The sequence below is a fragment of the Phocoena sinus genome, chromosome 8 (genome assembly GCF_008692025.1).
Source record: "Phocoena sinus isolate mPhoSin1 chromosome 8, mPhoSin1.pri, whole genome shotgun sequence".
NCBI lineage: Eukaryota > Metazoa > Chordata > Mammalia > Artiodactyla > Phocoenidae > Phocoena > Phocoena sinus.
This window is the reverse complement of record NC_045770.1, coordinates 15070990-15091200: the sequence shown is the minus strand read 5'-3', so window position 1 is coordinate 15091200 and position 20211 is coordinate 15070990. Positions and strand designations below refer to the sequence as shown.

At 51.6% G+C, this 20211-nt stretch overlaps 1 protein-coding gene across 14 annotated transcripts in view; it reads left to right on the top strand.

Annotated features, from left to right (window-relative positions):
* Nucleotides 1-20211, top strand: part of CEP164 (centrosomal protein 164) — a 72136-nt gene that overhangs the window by 28821 nt on the left and 23104 nt on the right. For 10 of the 14 annotated variants that reach the window (XM_032639003.1, XM_032639004.1, XM_032639002.1 and 7 more), the window contains 7 exons: nucleotides 2681-2836; nucleotides 3231-3368; nucleotides 4017-4094; nucleotides 12272-12655; nucleotides 13624-13704; nucleotides 15580-15663; nucleotides 19680-19765. In XM_032639003.1, the coding sequence (XP_032494894.1) occupies nucleotides 2681-2836; nucleotides 3231-3368; nucleotides 4017-4094; nucleotides 12272-12655; nucleotides 13624-13704; nucleotides 15580-15663; nucleotides 19680-19765 (1007 nt within the window). The remainder of the gene's footprint in view (nucleotides 1-2680; nucleotides 2837-3230; nucleotides 3369-4016; nucleotides 4095-12271; nucleotides 12656-13623; nucleotides 13705-15579; nucleotides 15664-19679; nucleotides 19766-20211) is intronic. The other 4 variants (XM_032639007.1, XM_032638996.1, XM_032638997.1 and 1 more) reach the window with 3 other exon arrangements.

Genomic DNA, 20211 nt, shown 5'->3' with positions numbered 1-20211 from the left:
CTAACACAGCCAGCAGGTCTGCTTTCCTGTTATCTGTCCTCCCTTGGTAACTATTGATCCCTTAACCACCCAGGATGGCCATCTTGTGGGTTGACATGCGGTTCCTGTTTCTTCTGCCCCATCACCTGCAAGATAGGGGCTGAGGGTATCTAGACTTCCCTTCTCTTGACCTAACTGTACTTCGTGGGTGGTTCACGCGCTCTGACGATGCTCAGTTTTGAGGGTGAGCAAGGTGGCACTTATCCTGGCACTCATGCAAGATATAGGTACTGTCCCAGGATTTGGGAAGCCTTCCCCATCAGCTGGTTATGGAGAGGTCCTCCCAAGTAGACACCCTACCCCCAGCCTCTGAACTTAGTCCCTTCTGGGAATCACACAGAACTAGAGAGTTAACACTGTCATGAGAGGCTGAAGCCCAGGCTCTCTCTGCCGTTCAGTGAGCTGCTTCTGCTCCTTGCTTCCCAGGGTTTCCAGAACCATGTGAATAATCTGTGTCAGGCTTGTGCTGACCACGTGAGCCTTCACTTCCTCCCCTATTGGGCTCTACCAAAGGGTTGGGCTTGCCCTGTCATTCCGACTCTTTTTCCTTTTAAAGAGTCACCACTAGCTTCATTCAGAAGTCAAATTGGATCCCAGACCACCCTGGGGGTCGATCTGCATTTCCCCGGCTATTCTTTGGCTGTTGCCCAGCTGTGGCTTTACCCAGTTGTTACCTCGGTTCCTAATTGCTGGCGTGCCCTGGTTCTCCGTTAGCTCTGATAACTGCTGTAGCACTATAAATATCAGATAAGCTGCAGATTATCCTGGAAGTTTTAATTAGCCCAATGGCAGCAAGTTTATCCTCTCCGAAGGACAACGCCACGCACAGCCCATAGTGCGTGATCAGCTAGGAGCCAGGGATGTATAGTTTCCCTGCTAACCGCTGATTTGGTAAAGGCTTGGGAGAACAAAGCCCTCAGCGGGTCTGTCTCCCTCCCTCAGGCCCCCAGCACGTTAGCAAATTAGCCATGTTAGGAGTCTGTAATTTTCCATAAATATAGTATGGGAAGAATTTTACTCGCTGATCCACTGGGCTGGCTGCGGGGAGCAGGCTGGGTTTGCTAACAGTTCACCTCAGAGAAGATTTCCTGGGCTCCTTTTCTGCCATAGCCAGGAGGCAGTGTACAATACTGGCTTAGAGATTGCCCTGCGTTCCGGTCCCACGTCTGCCCTCATTGCAGGCCCTATGATTTGGGGCAGGGGTCTTGACCTCACCAGTCTCCGTTTGCTCTTGTGGGGACTGTGGCCTCAGATGGTTTTGACAGTGAAATGAGACAGGTGCTTACCCCGGTGCCCAGGGCTCAGGCAAAGTTGGCCAATTTTTTTATTATCAGCTCCTTTTCTGTCTAACGAAGATACCCTGCAGCAGGCCAGGTGACTGGGAACCTACAAAGGTTTGGGAGGGGGTCTCGTGTCACCTTTCAGATAAGCATCTGATGCCCTTCCCATGCAGAAATGGGTTGTGTTCAGAGCCCACCCGATGGTCTGGCCCCAGGCCCAGCTGCAGGTGAGAAGATGGGCCACCTGAACTCTGCCTGACCTCCTCAGGTTCCCCTTTTCTCTCTTCAGTCTCCATGGGATTAGAGAGGAATGGAATTTTTGTGTTGTTTTATATACAATTTAAGTTTGAGGATATTTAAAGAGCTCTTTGTAAACTGTCCCCAGAATGCTATCCTGCCTCAGCTTCTAAGCCCAGACTCTTGTGATGTGAATCCCTGTAATGATAGCAATTCCACAGCGCTGGTGTAGCCCTGGGCCACGCACACATGCTCCTTGCTGTCAGTATCTCATTTGAATTTCTCAACAAACCTTCTTAAGTAGCAAGACACACATCATCTCTGTGCAGAGGAGTAAACTGAGAATCCACGAGTCCGTGAGCGACCCAACGTCTCACAAATTCTGCCACCCAGTTGGTTCTCTCCCCAGTCCTCCCTGGTACAAAGCCTTCGTTTGGCCATCCCAAGAACAGGGCGAAGGAGGGGCCTGCACAGTCCTCTGGCGAGGCTCCCTCCAGCCCCTTTCCTCGTCAGTGGAGAGCGGAAAGAGAGTTCTTTTGTTGCTCATGTGTATCTTTCATAGTTAATATTTATTTTAATTGAAGTAATACATGCCCATGTTATTAAACAATGTCAAGTCGAGCCAAAAGGCATAGAACGAAATATAGCAGTTCTCGGGTGTGGGTACCCCTCCCCAGAGGCAACGGCTCTCTTCCCAGTGTTTGCTTCCATATTTGTAAATAATATGCTTAGACCGCTTTTTCTTGATTCATCCGTTTTCAACTGTATCTATTGAGACTTCTCATGCTGGTAGATGAGGCTTTTGTCTCTTCTCCCCCCAACCCCCCAACTTCCTCTGTGGCTTCGGAGGGAGAGCAGAGTCCCCTGCAGCATCTGCCAGATGTGAAAGAACCATTTGCTGAGAGACAGGCCCAGAGTTACGAGAATCAGGAAGCCAGCCCGTGATTCTCGCACGGCTGGCACAATGGTAATTTCTGGATGTTGTGTTTCATTAGCAGCCTCCGAACGGAGGCGGTTTAAATTTGAGCGGGCAGGATTTAGATGTTTTATTTTTATATCCATCTCCACACTCTCAGAACCCTGTGGTTTCTTGGGTTTGTAACAGGATGTTTTCTGTTGCCCAGGCCCTGGGCTCCCCGTTAGCCCCCGTCCACATTCCTCTCGGGGGTCTGGCCCCGTTAAGGGGCCTGGTGGATGCCCCGCCCTCTGCTCTTCGTGGATCTCAAAGCGTGAGCCTGGGGAGCTCGGTGGAGTCTGGTCAGCATGGAGAACTCTCAATGGTAAATGCTTCTTCTTGTGTTCAGTGTAGTTACCGTGGGGCCTCCATGTTCCATGCTAGGAACCGTGACCCATGGATGAGAAATAGAGGGCATGGGCTGAGTCCTTAATGCTCATAATCTAGTGGGGAAGGTGAGTCACACCTGGAGGATGCTGAACAGGGGCTCTGGGTGGTGGAGGATGGACCCAGGGCATAGGGACTGCAGTGGTGATTTCCCAGTCCCTGCAGCCAGGGCAGCAGGAGTTGGACAGGGAGGGATCAGTGAGCTGGAGCTGCTGGGGTCAGCTTCCTGGAGGTGGTGGGCTTGCTCTGGGAGCCGTCTAAACAGAAACAGAGAGGAGAAGGCAATCTGAGGGTCTTCCCCATAAGTGCCTTGGTTTTCCTTCTCTATTTTGGAGCCTTCACAGGGTCTCAAGACTTCTGCGTATACGAAGGGTCTCCTGGGCTCCATCCATGAGGACAAGAATGCTCTCAGCCTCTTGGCTTTAGGAGAGGAGACCAATGAGGAGGATGAGGTGGAGAGTGACAACCAGGTAAGAATGAATCCTTTTCTTGGCCTGGAAACCCTCTGTGCTATGAAAAAAAAATTTTTTTTTTAAAAATTGTGGTCAAATATGTCTACCATTTTAACCACTTTTAAGCGTACAGCTCAGTGACCTTAACTACCTTCACAGTGTTGTACAGTCATCACCACTATCCATCTCCAGAACTTGTTCATAATCCCAGAGAAACTCTGTACCCTTTAAACAAAGCTCTGGATCCTCCCCTCTCCCCAGTCCCTGATCTACTCTCTGTCTCTGTGAATTTGCCTATTCTAGACATTTCATATAAGTGGAATCATACCGTCTTTGTCCTTTTATGTCTGGCTTCTTTCATGTCGCATAATGTTTTCAGGGTTCATCCATGTTGTAGCACATGTGGCTGGATAATATTCCATTGTATGAATATACCATATTTTGTCTAGCCGTTCATCTGCTGGTGGATAGTTGAGCTGAGCTGTCTTTACCTTTGGGCTAACCTCTGTGCTACTTTGAAAATAAGTGAAAATGATTTTCCAGCCTACAGCTTCATTCCTTGCTCAGTCTGTATACCTGCTGGGTCTGACCCAGAAAGTATAACCAGTGAGGAGCTTCTCGGCCCCCTGGGCTGACCAGTTTCCTTGCCATCGTTTCCATTTTCAGAGTGTCCGAAGCTCAAGTGAGCTTCTTAAGAACCTGCACCTGGACATCGGGGCACTGGGGGGTGACTTCGAGTATGAGGTAAGAGCCTGAAGCCCCTGCAGGCAGATGCCTCAGCCTGGCAGGTCCCTCATTCCTTTCTTTTTTTAAAAAAAAATTTATTTATTTATCTATTTGGCTGCGCCGGGTCTTAGTTGCGGCATGCGGGATCTTTAGTTGCAGCATGCAGGATCTAGTTCCCTGACCCAGGGATCGAACCCAGGCCGCCTGCATTGGGAGCGCATAGTCTCAACCACTGGACCGCCAGGGAAGTCCCCCTCCTCCCTTCTTAAGCCTTCCTCCTTGTGGGAGACTTATTTGGAAAGAGTACCATTTTGTCCCAGTCCTGTCCAGATGGGATTTCTGGGGTTTGGGGAGGCACAAGCGGGAAAAGGAATTCATCCATTCACTCATTTCTCAGATAACCACCGTTTCTTGAATGTTTCTACATGAGGCACTTTGCTAGGTGCTATTGGCCACGCACGCCTCAGTTAGCTGTGATCCCTGCCCTCAAAGAGTTTACAGTCTCATAAAAGAGAGACTTACGTAGCTGGGACTCAGAGTGGAATGCAGTGCCGCCGTCAGGGTGGTAAAACACAGTGTTGTGGCTGGGGAGAAGTCGGGGTCTCCTGTCCGTCTGAAAGGCCTTATTGAGAATCTGACATCTGAGGTGAGCCAGGAAGGACGGTGGGCGGGACCGGACGAGCAGAGGCGAGTGGCGAGGGAGAGCTCCAGCTGCAGGGCACTGCGCAGGAGCGGAGCACGAGGGTGTCTCCTTTGCCTGGAGCCCAAGGCGCGTGTGGGAGAGGAGTGGGAAGTGGGGCTGTGGAGGTAGGTTGGGCTGGGTCGTGGAGGACCCGAGTGCCAGCTGAGAAGTTGGGACCGGGTTACACCGGCACTGGGAGCCACGGGAGGGTTTGAACAGAGGTGTAATGCTGTCCCGGTGCTTAGCATTTGTCGAATGCTGGCTGTGTGGCGGCAGCTGTGCTGTGGTTGATCCCAGCACTGGTAAGGAGTGGCCTGGGCGGGCCTCTGGGAGCGTGCAGTTGGAGAGAAAGGATGCTGGGCACTCTGTGCTTAGTGAGCGCTTAGTACATGTTGAATAAATGAATATTTAGGAAACTGTAAAGCAGGGCCAGGTGTATAAAGAGCTCGAGCACAGGTACACTCTTTGGAGGAGTTCTGAGGGCAGAGAAATTACCTGCCCAGAGATGAGGGAGAACTTGGATGAGACAGCATTTGACCCCGGTCTTGAAGAGTAGGGAGGTTTTAGATGTGGGGGTGGAAGGGATGTTTTAGGCAGGTGGACAGCTTGAGCAAAGGCACGAGGCCTGGGAAATGCAGAATATGGATGGAACTAGCTTCCGGAATATCCCGCCAGTAGTCCTGCTGCTTCTCATCTCTTTCCCTGGTCTGTCCTCCACTCCCACCAGAATGTCCCTTCCTTCCTTCCTTCCTTCCTCCCTCCCTCCCTCCCTCCCTCCCTCCCTCCCTCCCTCCCTTCCTTCCTTCCTTCCTTCCTTCCCACCCTCCCTTCCACCCTCCCTCCCTTCCTTCCTCCCTTCCTTCCTTCCTTCCATTTTTGGCTGGGTTGGGCCTTTGTTGCTACACGCAGGCTTTTCTTTAGTTGCGGTGAGCGGGGGAGCGGGGGCTACTCTTCGTTGCAGTGCGCGGGCTTCTCATTATGGTGGCTTCTCTTGTTGCAGAGCATGGGCTCTAGGCGCGCGGGCTTCAGTAGTTGCGGCACGCGGGCTCAGTAGTTGTGGCTCGCGGGCTCTAGAGCGCAGGCTCAGCAGTTGTGGCATACAGGCTTAGTTGCTCCGCGGCATCTGGGATCTTCCCAGACCAGGGCTCGAACCCGTGTCCCCTGCATTGGCAGGAGGATTCTTAACCACTGCGCCACCAGGGAAGTCCCAGAATGTTCTTTCAAACAAACAAAACCTGAAACTCATCATGTCGTCGTAATAACTAAAAAACCCCAGTACATTCTTCTACTTGAAAAAGAACATTCCCTTCTATTTGTTCTTGGTCTATTGTCTAATTTATTAATTTTTAACAATTAAGCTTTCTCTGAATATGTCCAAAGTATTCACACAACCAATAAATCATGAAGTCAACAACTCAGATTTCCCCAGACATTGAAATATTGATTGCAAGGTCAGTTAAACTTTTCACAAAATAGAAAATTCTTTTAAAGGCTTTGAACTGAAAGAGATCACTCACATTTATTAGAATGACCACAAAACTGACCAGTGAAACAGCAGTGCCCGTATCATGGATTTAAATGTTTCCTTATTATCTTTTATTTATGTCCTTATCATCCCTTTCCACTGTCTTACTGTTTCTGACTCTTACTTCTTGGTCTTCAGCTCACCTTGAGAGCTAGGGGGAAGGTCCCAGGTGGGCTGAAGTTGAGAATGCTGGCTGACACCTAGGTGTAGGTGGGCTCTCCCAGCTGACCCAGCTCTAGCCGTTGGGCAGGCCCCGTGTTATACTTAGGCTCACTCTGTAGCCTCAGAAACTGTCCCCGTTTTTGGCTTTGCCCAATCAGATATGTTTTGATTGTGACTTTGATGCTTTCTGCCACGTGACACATTTTCTGAGTGTCATCAACCTGATCTGGCTCTACTTTGACACTTCCTTCTGAATGGGGCCTGGTCTGTTGGCATTAAATCCAAAGCCTTCTGTTTTGGGTTCCCTGACATGATAACTTTATTTCTTCTCATCTGCCATTAAGACCTTACGATGCTGATGGAATCAGTGGCTCAGGTTTTGAGCCTGGAAGGATGTCCGTGAGTAGGAATGAGGTGTCAGCGGGACTCGCCGGCTTTTAGAGAAAGAGGGTAGTCTCCACAAGACTGAGCACATTGAGAGTAGGGACTGTGCCCCGTTCATGTGTGTGTGTCTGGAACCTGGCCTGCTCCCTGGAACTTAGGAAGTGCGTGGGTATGTTTTGCTGAGCGATTGAGTGGATGAATAGGTGAGTGAATGAATGAGCCACGCTGGGACCAGAGGGTATCCTGGCAGGTCGTGTTGTGCTTTTTTCTTCTCTGGGCTTTCCCAGGTCCTGGGTAGAGTGGACACTGGATCCCCGCTTCAGCTGGTGGGTTGAAGATCCCGATGTGGATCAATCATAATGTGCTTTGACTTGGGCTAGTTAATTTTTCCTCTATAATAGTTTACAAATGTCAACACAAAAAGGGATTTTCTTCTTTGACATGTCCTGGATTCTCAAAAGCTTCCCTTCTGATCTTTATATGCTTCTTTGGGGGAGTGGAGCTTTTAAATATATTTTTTATAACCTCTTTAATATAAATAGGCAACCCAGTGTGATGGGGAGAAATGTCTGGAGTGGGAGGTGTTAAATACACTCCCCCCACCCCCCCATCTCTAGCATCCCAGCAGATTTAGTTCTTTTTGCCACATGGAGTGTTGAATTCCTGCATTCCAACCTCAGGCAGGAACTGGGGCTCTTCCTGGTGGGGAAGGTTAGTGGTGGGGATGAAGGGGGTTTTAGGACAGACGAAGCTGCCTCTGCTTACCATGCCCTTTAAAATGGCTTTTGTCCCAGTTTATAGACCTTGGGTCCTCTGAGCTGCCCACCTCTTCCCGCTTCTGGGCAGCCCCGGCAGCCTGAGATGGAGAGCTTATCCTGTGGTTTGTTTTACCCTGTTTTGCTGTCAACAGTCACTTTGCCCGTGATTCCATGAGAGGGCAGTAGGATGGCAAGAATGTCTCTCTCTCTCTCTCTCTCTCTCTCTCCCTCCCTCCCTCTCTCCCTCTCTCCCTCGCTCTCTCTCTCTCTCTCTCTCTCTCTCTCTCTCTCTCTCTCCTGCCTTCAACTTAAACCCGTTTCTAGTCTATTACTCCTGGAACAGACACTGAGAATGGATGGGAGTGAAAGAGGGGAGGCTGAAGGGTAGGTGAGCAGGCAGCAGATGGCCTTGTAGTGCTGGTGAAAAGACCATCAGCAGATCAAAGGGGAGGGAGGGAGCTGGGCTTAGAAATAACAGGATGACGTCAGTGTGATTGGAAAGCGCTAACAGCTCTGGGGAGTAGTGCAAAGAACTGAGACCGACTGGGTGGGAAGGAGTCATGGAAAATAAACCGATTGGTGTTTGGCTTGGTGTGGGGGGGGGTCTCCCCAGAACGGGATCAATGCAAGGACATGGTGTTCAGCTCCCCTGTCTCCCACTCTCACCCTCCTGAGCCGTGTGGAATGTAGGGCCCCTGCCTTTGTGCTCTGGACCGCAGGAGGGGGATTGCAGCATGGGAGACCTCATAGCTTTTGGGGGATATGTTAAATATTCATGAAATGGTTCGTACAGGCACTCTCCCGCACCCCCCTCTTCATGCAGATGGCAAAGTCTTTTTGGAAAAAGACAGCAGGAATTTGCCTTATACTCAAGGACCTGGGGCTGTGACAGGAGGAGACAGAAGGAGTGTGAGCACGGTTGAGCTGAGAGCAGAGCCGTGCTGTGGGTACATCCCCCGGGTGCCCTGCAGAACACTGGCGCGGGAGGCTGTGCGCAGGGGCCCGGGTGTGCGTCCTGTGCCGGGCCTCAGGCCATGGGCCCCGCGATGGAATGAAGAGCAGGGGCTGAGTTAAAGGAGGGGAGCGTGGAGTCAGCTGGGTTTTCCAGACACTCAGCTCTCGTTCATCCATTTGTGGATAATCCATAACAAATGCCTAGTCTCCCCCTGCTGTCCTTCCCCTCAAGACGTCCCCCCGTCTGTCCTCTCATTGCAGTTAGTTGATGTGGGCGCAGGGAATGCAAGTTCACTTATTTTCATGTTAGCCATGTTTTAATATTTTACTATTTATGTAGACAGAATAGGATAAGCTCCATGGAACATTTTTCTTTTGAATAATTTTAGCTTGAGAGTGGCATAGCCTGGGCCTGACATTCTGTAGTCTGGCCATATTCTCTCATGTGTAAGAATGGGAATCTCCCCCTGGATCTGGGGTCCTCTGATTTTTGATAGGTTATTGTTTTTCCGTCATCTTGAATATTAATAGTTAATATTTGTTTAGCTATTTTCCATTTCATAAGTGCTATAACAAATAATAGTCTAATCCCTGTATAATTTTGTAAAATAGATAATATCACACCTCCATTTTACAGAGTAGGAACTCCTATATCTGCATTGACCCACTTAATCTTTTTTTCTTTTTTTTTGCGGTACGCGGGCCTCTCACTGTTGTGGCCTCTCCCGTTGCGGAGCACAGGCTCCGGACGCGCAGGCTCAGCGGCCATGGCTCACGGGCCCAGCCGCTCCGCGGCATGTGGGATCTTCCCGGACCGGGGCACAAACCCATGTCCCCTGCATCGGCAGGCGGACTCTTAACCACTGCGCCACCAGGGAAGCCCCACTTAATCACTTTTAATATTCAGTCAACAAGCATTGACTGAGCACCTATTATGTGCCAGAAACTAGACACCGAGGATAACAGGGAGCTGATTTGGTGAGGGCAACAGGCAAGGAAGTCAGCAGTTATAAGACAGTAGTTGTGAAAAAGGATGAGGAAGGCTGATCTCAGGAAGGCTTCCTGGAAGAGGCGATGCCGTGAGGACCAGTGGGAGCTTGTCAGGGTAGATTGTGTGTGTATTAAGCACGCACACAGCAGAGCAGGGAAATGGTGTAATGTTTGTTCACAGGCAGGACGTGTGTGTCTGGGGATGACCTCAGAGGAGCAAGCAGGGCTGGGCTGGGTGAGAAGGGCTGTGGGCCGTGTGAGGAGATGTGAACTGGTGGTCCGACACCTCCTCTGCCCCCTAATCCGAGGTCTCTTGCCTTTCTTTCATCATGAGATGAGCACGGCCGGGGTGGCTTGGCTGTGCTTGCTGAGTTAGACCCCCTCACTCCCCCCGAGACACTCCCACGTCCTTCTTGGCATCCAGGAGCCCCACGGACCGGTCACTGCGTGCTGGCTGCTGCTGAGAGCCGGCTGCTGTGGGGACACCGAGGTGAGGACACCTGGCCTCGCCCTGAAGATGCCTCTCAAAGAGGAGGAGCTCATCTTGGCCCCTCTGCACCCAGTGACCGTGAAGACTTCCTCCACTCTATAAGTTAGGGTGTCAGGAGGGTGGGCAGCAGTGGAGGGCACCCTGCCTTTGTGCTGCCAGGGCATGAGGGAATCCCACCCCTTCTCTGTTCAGCCTCTGCTTTTCTCCCTGGCACAGGCGTGGCACTGACCACAGCGTCACCACCGTGTCCGGTGCCCTTTGCTTTGGGCACTAAAGGCTTATAGCCAGGGCCACCTGGGATGTTTCACTTTTCTCCATTCTCAGCTGAGTTCCTTGAGGGCAGGATCTATCTTCCTATTCAGGTCACCACGGTGGGGTTTGGCTCATAGAAGGTGCTCCGTGAATGAACTTGTGGGTCTCATCATAAAACATGAGTTAGCGTTTATGGAGCGCTTACGGTGTGCCAGGCACAGTTCTCTGTTCTTTACTCACTCATGAGTGTTAACTTATTTAACCTTCCCAACAATCTTATGAGATAGGCCCATACCCCCATATTTTAGAGGAAGAAACTGAGGCCCAGAAAAGTTAAACAGTTTGCCTAGCGCACGGAGCCAAGATTTGAACCTGGGTGTTCTATCTCCGAAGTCAGGCTCTGAAGTGCTCTGCTTTCCTGCCTCTCTTAACCATCCTTGGAAAGTTTGGGTGGGCTTGTCAGTCGGCTGCCAGACCTGCAGTGGATGGTCATGGTTTTGGGTTCCGTGGATCCTTTAACAGGCAGACAGCATGGTGAATGGCGTGTTTGGGGCTTTTCCTTGGCCCTCTGGACTCTAGTCATCACGCTTCTTGTTGGAGTGTCCAGGGTCAGGCTTCAGGAAGTCTCAAAAATCCCTGCCAAGAAGTTGCTCACGCTGGCAGCCCAGGTTTAGGGCAGGTGTTTTCTGGGAAGAAGGCTTCTCTGCTTGAGCCTAGGAGAGATCGCTGGCTGTATTTCCAAGCGGGGAGTTCCTTTTTCTCTTGTGGTAGCTCTAAAGGTTTTTCCTGGTCTTTACCATGGGGTTTGTGAGTGAGGAGCAGGGTGGGCAGCTGTAGAGGTGCCCTGATCCCATCTCCTTTCAAGAGACCCTGCAGAGGGGACCTTGGGGGATTAACGGCCTGCAGCTGCTGAACCTTTGATCCACCCCGGCTCGTGCCAAGGCCGGGCTTGTTTTTTTTTTTTTTTTTTTTTTTGCGGTACGTGAGCCTCTCACTGTTGTGGCCTCTCCCGTTGTGGAGCACAGGCTCTGGATGCACAGGCTCAGCGGCCATGGCTCACGGGCCCAGCCGCTCCGCGGCATGTGGGATCTTCCCGGACCGGGGCACGAACCCACGTCCCCTGCATCGACAGGCGGACTCTCAACCACTGCGCCACCAGGGAAGCCCCGGGCTTGTTGATGGAATTGATGGGGTGCGACAGGCCCCGGAGCAGGGCCATTTCTGCATGACGGCTGCGGGACTGTCCATGTGGCTGAGACCCTTTCAGAACTGTGCTGTGGCCTGAGGCTCTCCTACTCAAGCCCCCTCCTTCCCTCTCCCATGTCACAGGTCTCAGACCTGCGTTCCCAAGCCTCTCCCCGCCTCCCGTATCCTCATGGGCATTTCCCCCAATCAGTCTTCTACACACCTCACCCCATCTGGCACCTGCTGCCCGGAGGACTCACTTGATGGTCCTCCGACAGAGGAGCCTGGCTCCAGGGCTGCTTATGCAGCCTCCCTAAGGGGGAGGCTATAGGGAGAGAGCTACCCTCATTGCTGTGCAAGAAGGGTACCCTCCTGGTATTTCCTCCCTGCTGCCTTTTAAAAATGGAAACTCTAGACTTTGGTACTTTTCTCTCATGCGGTTCTCCGTCATCATCATCGTAAACAAATATTGACTTCTGAGCCTGCCATCTAATGGGGCTGGAATGAGCCAGATTTATTACTCGAGAAAGTGATGGGTGGTGATAGAGTTGTATAGTGCAGTGCACTAGATTCCAAACTCCTCAGTGGATGGGGGTCAGGTTGGGTGTATTCAGATCACCATAGAATTTCAGAGTCAGTGGAGCTGGGCTGGAGCCAGGAATCTGTGTTTTTAAATGCTTTTGAGGTGTGGGATAGCCATTAGTTTCAGAACTGTAGGCGTCAAGGAATGTCAGCTCCGTCTTGTAGCAAGTCTCTAAACCCTTTTATTAATTCCTGACGTCTTCCTTTCTGACACGGTCTTCTGCTCCCTAGGAATCTCCAAGAACAAGCCAGCCAGAGGAGAAGAAGGACACTTCTCTGGATTCCGATGCTGCCAGCCCCCCTACTCCTGGCAAGCTCTTCAGCCGAGGTGCAGATAGCAGCCTGAACAGTGCCGATGGCCAAGGGCAACAGGGAAGAGGGGCGAGTTGGCTCCCAGAAAAAGAAAAGAATGAGAAGAATGATCCCGGGATGTCCAGGAGTGTGGCGGACCCCGGGGGCGACCCCGCGGGCCATCAGCCTGCCAAAGCCAATAAAAAAGAGGCACCAGAGGACCCGGTGGATGCAAGAGAGGAGGGTTCCCTGCAGGAAGAGGCAGCAAAGGAGCCAAAGAAGGAGGCTTCCGTCCCGAAAGAGAGCAGATCAGAGGCGAGCGAAGTAAGTCACTTTGTCCCGTGGGCAGTTGCTGGCTGCAGCCCTCTGCTGCTCTCTCGTGCCCTGTGCACGTTCCTCTCCCTTCATCTTTATTACTGAGTCAGGAGCTGCATTTGCAGGCCCGGCAATGGGCCGTCAACATCAGCCAGAACCCTTAATTGTGACAAATATGCCCAGACCCAGCAGGCAGTAAAATCCTGAATGAAACTCCAAACCTGCTGGCACTAGAAATTCAGAGCAGAGATTTGCTTTTCCGTTGGCACTTCCTGGGGTATTCCTATTCCTCTGGTCTCCCACTTACTTCCTCTTGCCATTTCCTGCCTCCCCCTCCTACTTCTTGACATCAGTTTGGGGTGAGTCATGGTTGCAGCCTGTGTTCCTGCAGAGAGAGGAGCCTGTTGAGGGGAGTGGGGGGGACGTTTGGGAGTGTCCTGCCCCGGCATTGGTCAGTTAGGTTACAAGAAGACTCTTCATTGGTCTCTCTGGCTCCTTTGAACAACCCAAGACGCGGGAGTCTTGCTTGGTAAGATCAGGCCAGTGACCCGGATGGATAGAAGTAGGACCCAGCTGTGAGAGCATTTGGCATCTTTATTTTCCAGCCCTTAGTCCCGCCCTTCCTCCAGGTGGATGGTGAGGGAATTCATTTAAAGAGCTTTTAGCTACTTCCTGGAAAAGATACACTCATCTTGTTTTCCTAGGATCCCATCAAACTTCCCCACTGCCGACTTTCTAACCATCTCCCACTCTGCTTCACTTGGCCCTCCTTCCAAGTGTAAAGAGTGTTGCCCTGCCCAGCCTGAGGGGGCCGGGGGCAGGTGTCCAGAGAGAATGGGAGGGTCCACAGGCCTCTTCCAGGTTTTCCAGAAGAGGTGGATTTCGGTTTGGGTTCAGCCCTGTACTGGCACCGTGGATAGTGGTCACAACCCTCTGTCCTCTGCTCTGGTGACTTCTCTGTGGGTCTGTCTCCCCAGGAGTCAGAGATCAGTGAACACATGAAGGAACTACAGCCCTCAGACTCTACTGCTTCTGACCCCAAGTCCTTTCTTGGCCTGGTGAGTCTGAGATAGGGGGCAGCAGAGTGGTGGTGAAGAGCATGGGTTTGCGAGGGCCTGTGTTTGCGTGATTCGCTGAGCATCTCACGGCTTGTAAGTGGGGAAGTTAGGACTCAAACCTGGGTCTTGTCTAACTCCATTTTCTCAGCCCTGCGTACTAAGGATAACATTACCTACTTTATAGGTTTGTTGTGAGAAGAAAGTGGTGTAAAGAGTATAAAACATTAGCATATAAACATTAAACAGACATAGCTGTTTTTACTATTACTGCCGTGTGAAGTGCCTGTGAGATCATATGAGGTCATTGCCTCTGGGCTCTAGCAGGAGCATTACTTGAACCTAGGAGGTTAGAGACTGTGTGTGTTTGTGGAATCACTGAGCCATGGCGAGGACCAGTCCTCAGGCTCTCAGGCTCTGACCAGGAAGGATGCTGTGGTGTGGTGTCATTTCCCAAGTTAAGACTTTGTCCTGGAATGCCAACATCCATGGTTTCTTTGTCCCAGTCCTTCCACGCAGCCTGCTGTAGCCCGGCTTCACTTGCCAGGCTTGTTACCTATGGGGAGGAGTTCGGGGTGCTTTTTGGCAGAGCACTTCTTCCAGAAACCACGCTCCATCTGTTCGGAGGAGGTAGATCAAAGGGAAGGGATTAGTGGGAGAGGGTCAGGGATGAACAGTAATGATACGAGGGGGTGCAGAGGAATTAGGAGGCTGCGTGCTCAAGCCCCTCACTGAGCCATGGGCTTAGGAACCAGATGGCAGCTGCATTGAGTGGAGTAGAACTCACGCTGAAAGGGAAATGTCATCAGCAAAGAAAACCCACAAGCTAGGAACGGGAGGCAAAGTCCTTGTTGGCACAAACCGTCATGAAGAATCACCGTGTCACAGAACTCTCTGAAGCAAGGGCCCTGGCCCTGCTAAAGGAGTCACTGTGTGGAGAAACGGGCTGCCCATCGGCATTTTTCTTCTCTATGGGAGTGGGTGGAGGAAGCCACAGACAGCAGGACCAGACCTTGGCTGGGCATCCCTGCATTTATCAGGGCTGATGACAGAACTGTCCCTGTGAGCGTGCTGTCAGGTAGCTGTCCGTCACCTAGCCCAGTGACGATCTTGGGGTCGGAGGGGACGGGCTCGTGGCTCTGCGGCAGCCAAAGGGCTGCGGGGAGCTGGCACCTGTGTGGGCACTTGCTGCCCGTCCCAAAGAGAAGCTGGTGGAGGAAGTGGCCCTAATTCATCCCCATTGTCCAGAGGGACACCTGTATGGGAAGGGGAAGGAACCAGCTGGGTGGAGCCTGGCAGGCCCTGGTGTCCAAGCTGCCCACGGGGCTTCTGGGCACTTTGGCCTCCTGGTTGGGCACCAGGAGGGAGAGACAGCTGGAAAGTGACATGCTTTGCAGCACATGTCACACAAAGAGCTTGGGCTTTGGAGGTGGCCCAGGGCACTTCTGACCCCCCGCCCTATTGCTTACCAGATACATGACCTTGGGTAAATTACTTGGGCTCTCAAACTGCTTCCTCCGTGAGCTAAGAATAAGAGGATCAGTCTCATAGGGTTACTTTTTTCCCTGTAATTTGATTATGAAAAATTTCAAACATACTGAAAAATTAAAAGACTCTTACAGCGAATAGCCTCATACTCACCACCTAGAGTCTACAGTGAACAGTTTACCGGACGTGCTTTGCCACACGCCTTTCCATCCAGTCGCAGTGTTAAGTTTGAAGGTGAAATTAATGAGTAGCTGTCGGAGTGCTTGGTACAGTGCCTGGCATGTAGTAGGCGTCTTTCTGGAAGGTGGGGGTGGAGGAGAGGCCCTGTATCCCTGGTGGGCGCTGAGCGTGACAGAGGAGAGCTGACCTCCCCGTCTCTACCATCTCCAGGACTTCGGTTTCCACAGCCGGATCTCGGAGCACCTGCTGGATGTGGACACGCTCTCCTCTGTCCTGGATGGAGCCCGCTGGGAGGTGAGCCTCTCTAGGGCTGGGCTGGAGCCTCACTTTTGAGGATAATCAAGAGCTGAGTCCTGCCCATCCCAGGGTGCATTTCTGGGAGTTCTCTCCCTTCTGATTCATTAAGGCAAGGCCCTGACGGTGCCTGTGATGGGGCTTCCGACATACATGCTCTGTTGCTGCCGTGAATTCAGTCATTCCGTGTCCTCCACCGCCATATATTTGTCTGTTTATCCAGTCACTTAGCAGCTGAGGGCCGACCACTTGCTCCCGTGCAAAGCGCTGTGTAGTTTGTGGGTTTCAAGGCACTTGCCAGCCTGGCCCATCCAACCTCTGCAGCCTCATCCTCAGCCCACCACCCGTGCCCCGGCTGTGCCCACCACTCGCCGTTCCCCTGGGGCCACCCCCTCCACCCCCTTCACCACTCTGCCTGCTGGGCTGCTTTTCCTTTTGTCCCGGCAAGCTCGCTCTTGGTCTTGGAGGTCCACCTCTGACGTCACCTCCTCCAAGCACGATTTCTCGTTCCTTCCCTTTGCTTTCCTTTGCTCCCTTTAGTGCTGCTTCTTTTGTTTTATGGTTCTTTGTCTCCCCTGCCAGATGTAAGCTCAGACACAGACCCTGTCCTTAAGGAGCTTGAAGCCAAGATCATTTTTGCCTCCTCTGTAGGGTTGTTGAGAGGAGAGAGATTCTGACATGTGGTCTTTGCAAGTCTGAGCGGGCATTTGGTCTGGGTGAAACAAACAAGGTATTTAATGTGAATCAGGCCTGGGTGCCCTTAGTGAAGCGAGTCCTGAGACAGGATGGAGTTACAAGGTCGGTTGCATTTGTGCCTGACATGTTCTTCTTGGTTCTGCTGGACCTTGGTCCCCACCGTCTGCAGCACTGCAGTTTGGAGGTCTTGAAGGGCACAGACAAGGCCAGGTGGTGTTTGTCAGGAAGGGTTTGGAGCAGGTGATTTGTGAGACACCTTACTGAGTAGAACGGGCAAGGTGAATTTCCATTGCTCCGTCTCCAGAATCTGGCCAGTATTAGAATACTTGGGGGACTTTAAAGAAGACAGATTTCTAGGTCCTGCCTAAGACCTCATGAGGCGAGCAGCCTCTTTTTGGGCCATGCCACTTGTTATAAAGCAGTAGCAGGAAAAAAAAAAAAAAAGCAGTAGCAGGGCCTGGCTTGCATTTGCTTCTCGTGAGGCACCCTCTGAGGCAGCCGCCCTGGCAGAGGGGGCCCTAAGCTGTATCTCATGACCAGTGTGGAGCAGTGCTGGGTGCTCAGGTTGGCTGACCGCGTGGAGCCCTTTGCGAGGTTGTGTCTGCCTCTCACTTCAGGGCACGGAGGGGCTGAGCAGGGAGGTAGAGCTGGAGGGACAAGAAGCAGCCTCTTTGTGGGACGGATTGAACCATAGGTACAGTCCCCCTTGTCTTTCCGGGGGGCACTTGTCCATTTTCCATATTCTCTGGATCTCTCCCAAGGCCAGGGCCAGTGCAGAAGCTTAGAACTGAGCTAAATTAATTTTTGTTCACTTAAACATTTTTTATGCATCTTTATTGAGATCTAATTGACATAAATAAACTGGACACATATAAATGGTACCATTTGATAAGTTTTACCATATGTTTACACCTTTCAAATCACCGCCACGGTCAAGATAATGATTATAATGAATTACAAACATGATGAATTTTATAATAGGTTACAAAAAATGACCATAAAATTATTTCAAATAATACAGAAGGTCAAAGTCTTCTACTTCCTGCAGCCTTACTCCCTCCCGCGGGTAGGGACTGTTAGTTTCCATTAACATTTTCAGTGTGCCTTTCCAGAAAATTTTCTGTACACATATAAGCATGTATTTATTTTCTATTTGTTAATCTTTTTTTTCCCCACAGAAATTGGAACTGTGCTATTAAAAACTGCTTGGCAATATGCTCTTCAAATTCGAGAATAGACCCTTAACTTATTTCCATGCTATTTCAGATCTGCCCTACTCCTTTTATTGGTTGCATAGCATTCTGCTTTATGAATGCACTGTGACTTACTGGGATTTATTAAACTGAGGACTGCATCATAAACAAAAAACAAAACCCTGGAGCTAAGTTTAGGTTGGGGAAGTGGTGTCTTGAGCAGTCTTAGGCCAGTGGCTTAGAATGTGCTTGTGTCTCCCCTTTCTGAAGAGTGCCGATATGTCTGATTTCTTTGTCTGGTTCCTTTGACTCCCTTTCTGGGGCAAAAATGTCTAGGGAGCAGGTAAAAACTCTGCTCAAAGGACCTCTGTCTGGGTATTTACCCAAGGTGTCCCTTATTCTCTAGCTGGGGGCTAGTTGAGTTTCTAGCAGAAATATGGAAGGTGAAATAAGAAGGAAATAGGCCTTGTCTGTAGCTTGTCCTTTCTGATTCAGGGCTCTGTCCGCCGATATTAATTACAATCACTGCACTTTGTTACCCATCTTGTATTTTAGTTTGTGAAATAGATTGGCCTGTGTGATTGTTTTTGTTTTTGTTTTTCCTTGAAAAGAGAGGGGGAGCTGTCTGCTGAGCTCGTTGTGAATTGTAGGGAAGACAAGTTGTGAGTTGAGCTCTGGAAGGGAAGGAGGTAGGGTGGGAGAAGGGCGGCCCGCCCCGCCATTGTCTGCGGGCTCTGCCCGGCTGATGCGATTAGGAGTGGCAGCGCTGGCAGGGAGCCCTTCTGCTGCGGGCACCAGGAGGCACTCCCAGGCAGCATTGCTATTTTTCATGTAATCTGGGGGAGCTGGCTTATAGTTCAGACCCATCCAGATGGCAGAGTCGGCCACAGCTGCTGGGGCTCAGGCTGCCAGTGGAGAGGTGTGGGGGGCTGGGGGCATGGGGCTGGGGACACGGAGGTGTGCCAGCCTGGCCGGAGCCCTACTGGGGAAGATGGAGTGAGCTGTCTGTCTCCTGCCCCACGTCTCCTGTTAACCCTCGTGTCCCGGAACAGACAGGGCTCCTGTCAGTGTGACAGAAGGAGTGCAGGTCCTAGGATGGGGACTGGCACTGGCAAAGCTGGGTTTCTTTTGTGTTTTGTTTTTCCTCAGGCTGGGGAAGAGGAGAGCTCGTATTTGTGGCATTATGCCTTCTTTTGGGCCGGAGTCGGGCTTTATGTACGTGATCTCATTTAATCTTCACCAGAAGCCCTGTGAGCTCTGGTTTGCTATCCCATTTCGTAGTGGAGGAGGTGTTAGAACAAAGGGTTGAGTCCAGGCTGACTGCCCTACTCTCCCCGCGTGACCTCACCCCTGCAGAAAATATGTGAATGTATCAAGAATAGTCCTTTTTCACCAGCTTGCTAAATTTGCCTAGACGCCTAAGCTTTAAAAATGAGATTTGGGGTTGGCTTTTTTTTTTTTGTTTTGCGCTGTCTGGCTGGTAAAATCCCTGACTAGGAAGGGGGCATCATTGTCTACTGATGGGAACTGGGTGTCGGGGGAGCAGAGGAGCGCCCCGTCTTCCTCCCTTCAGGTGCCCACACAGTGCCCTTCTCGTCTGGAGTACAGCTCTCTGTCATTTCACCAAGTCTCCATGTCTCCAGGGTCCTTCCTCTTTGACGCACTTGTCTGCTGTGCCCAGTCTTGTTCGCTTAATTTGAGCGTCCCCGATTATCACTGGCACTGGTGGTCTGGGGCCTCTGTGGATCTGGGGTGTTCATGGATGGCTCCGCTTTGTACAACTGGCAGTGAAGGGTTTCCAACTGCAGAAGGCAGGATTTTCTTTTTCTTATGTGTTCTGCTTCAGCCTCTGCCTCTGCCTGCAGTGGCTTTGGTGTCTGACTCATCCTCCCCAGGCCAGCAAGGCCGGCCCTGGGAGCAGCTGTGAGCCTGGGGGCTTAGCCAAAGCCCCAGGGCCTTCACTGTGCATTAGGCGACCTTCTCTTCTGCATCCCGAGTGGTCCTCACTCACCAAGAGCCACCTCTCAGTGCTTCCTCCTGGCATGAGAGTCAGTTGGAGGATTAAAGGACCCAATGCAGACCCCCCAACCCCCAAAGTATACACTTTCCGCTGCTACTTGCCTACAGGCCCAGAGGTTGGGGAGAGAAGACAAGGATGCCAGCCAGTCCAGCCAAGATGAGCTGCAGAGCAAGAAGTCCAGAGGCTCGGAGAGGTATAGTGCGTGGGAGGCCACCCTCAGGGACTTTGGGATGGCGTGGACTTGGGCAGAATTCCTGGCTTTGGTCTACGTACCTCGGTGTGCTCCTGCCTGAAGGCAGATGGTGAACTGACTGGATGGCCTTGCAAAGTCTGCGTGTGTGCGTGTGTGCGTGTGTGTGTGTGTGTGTGTGTGTGTGTGTGTGTACCCAAACCAAGTCAGGAGTGGGAGGTACTGCTGGAGCATATGGGAGTACTTTGTGCCCATAGCACCATTGTGGGGACAAGGCTCTGTCCTTTTCATCAGATTGGATGAAGGCTTGTGTGTCCCTGCTCGTGGGCCAGGGCCGGATAGCCTGCTCGAGGTCCGGGGGACCATGTTAGAGGGTCGGTAGTGCAGCTCAGAGCTCCGAGCCAGGCCTTACCACATCAGAAATGGCCGTGGCTGTGTGTGTGTGTGTG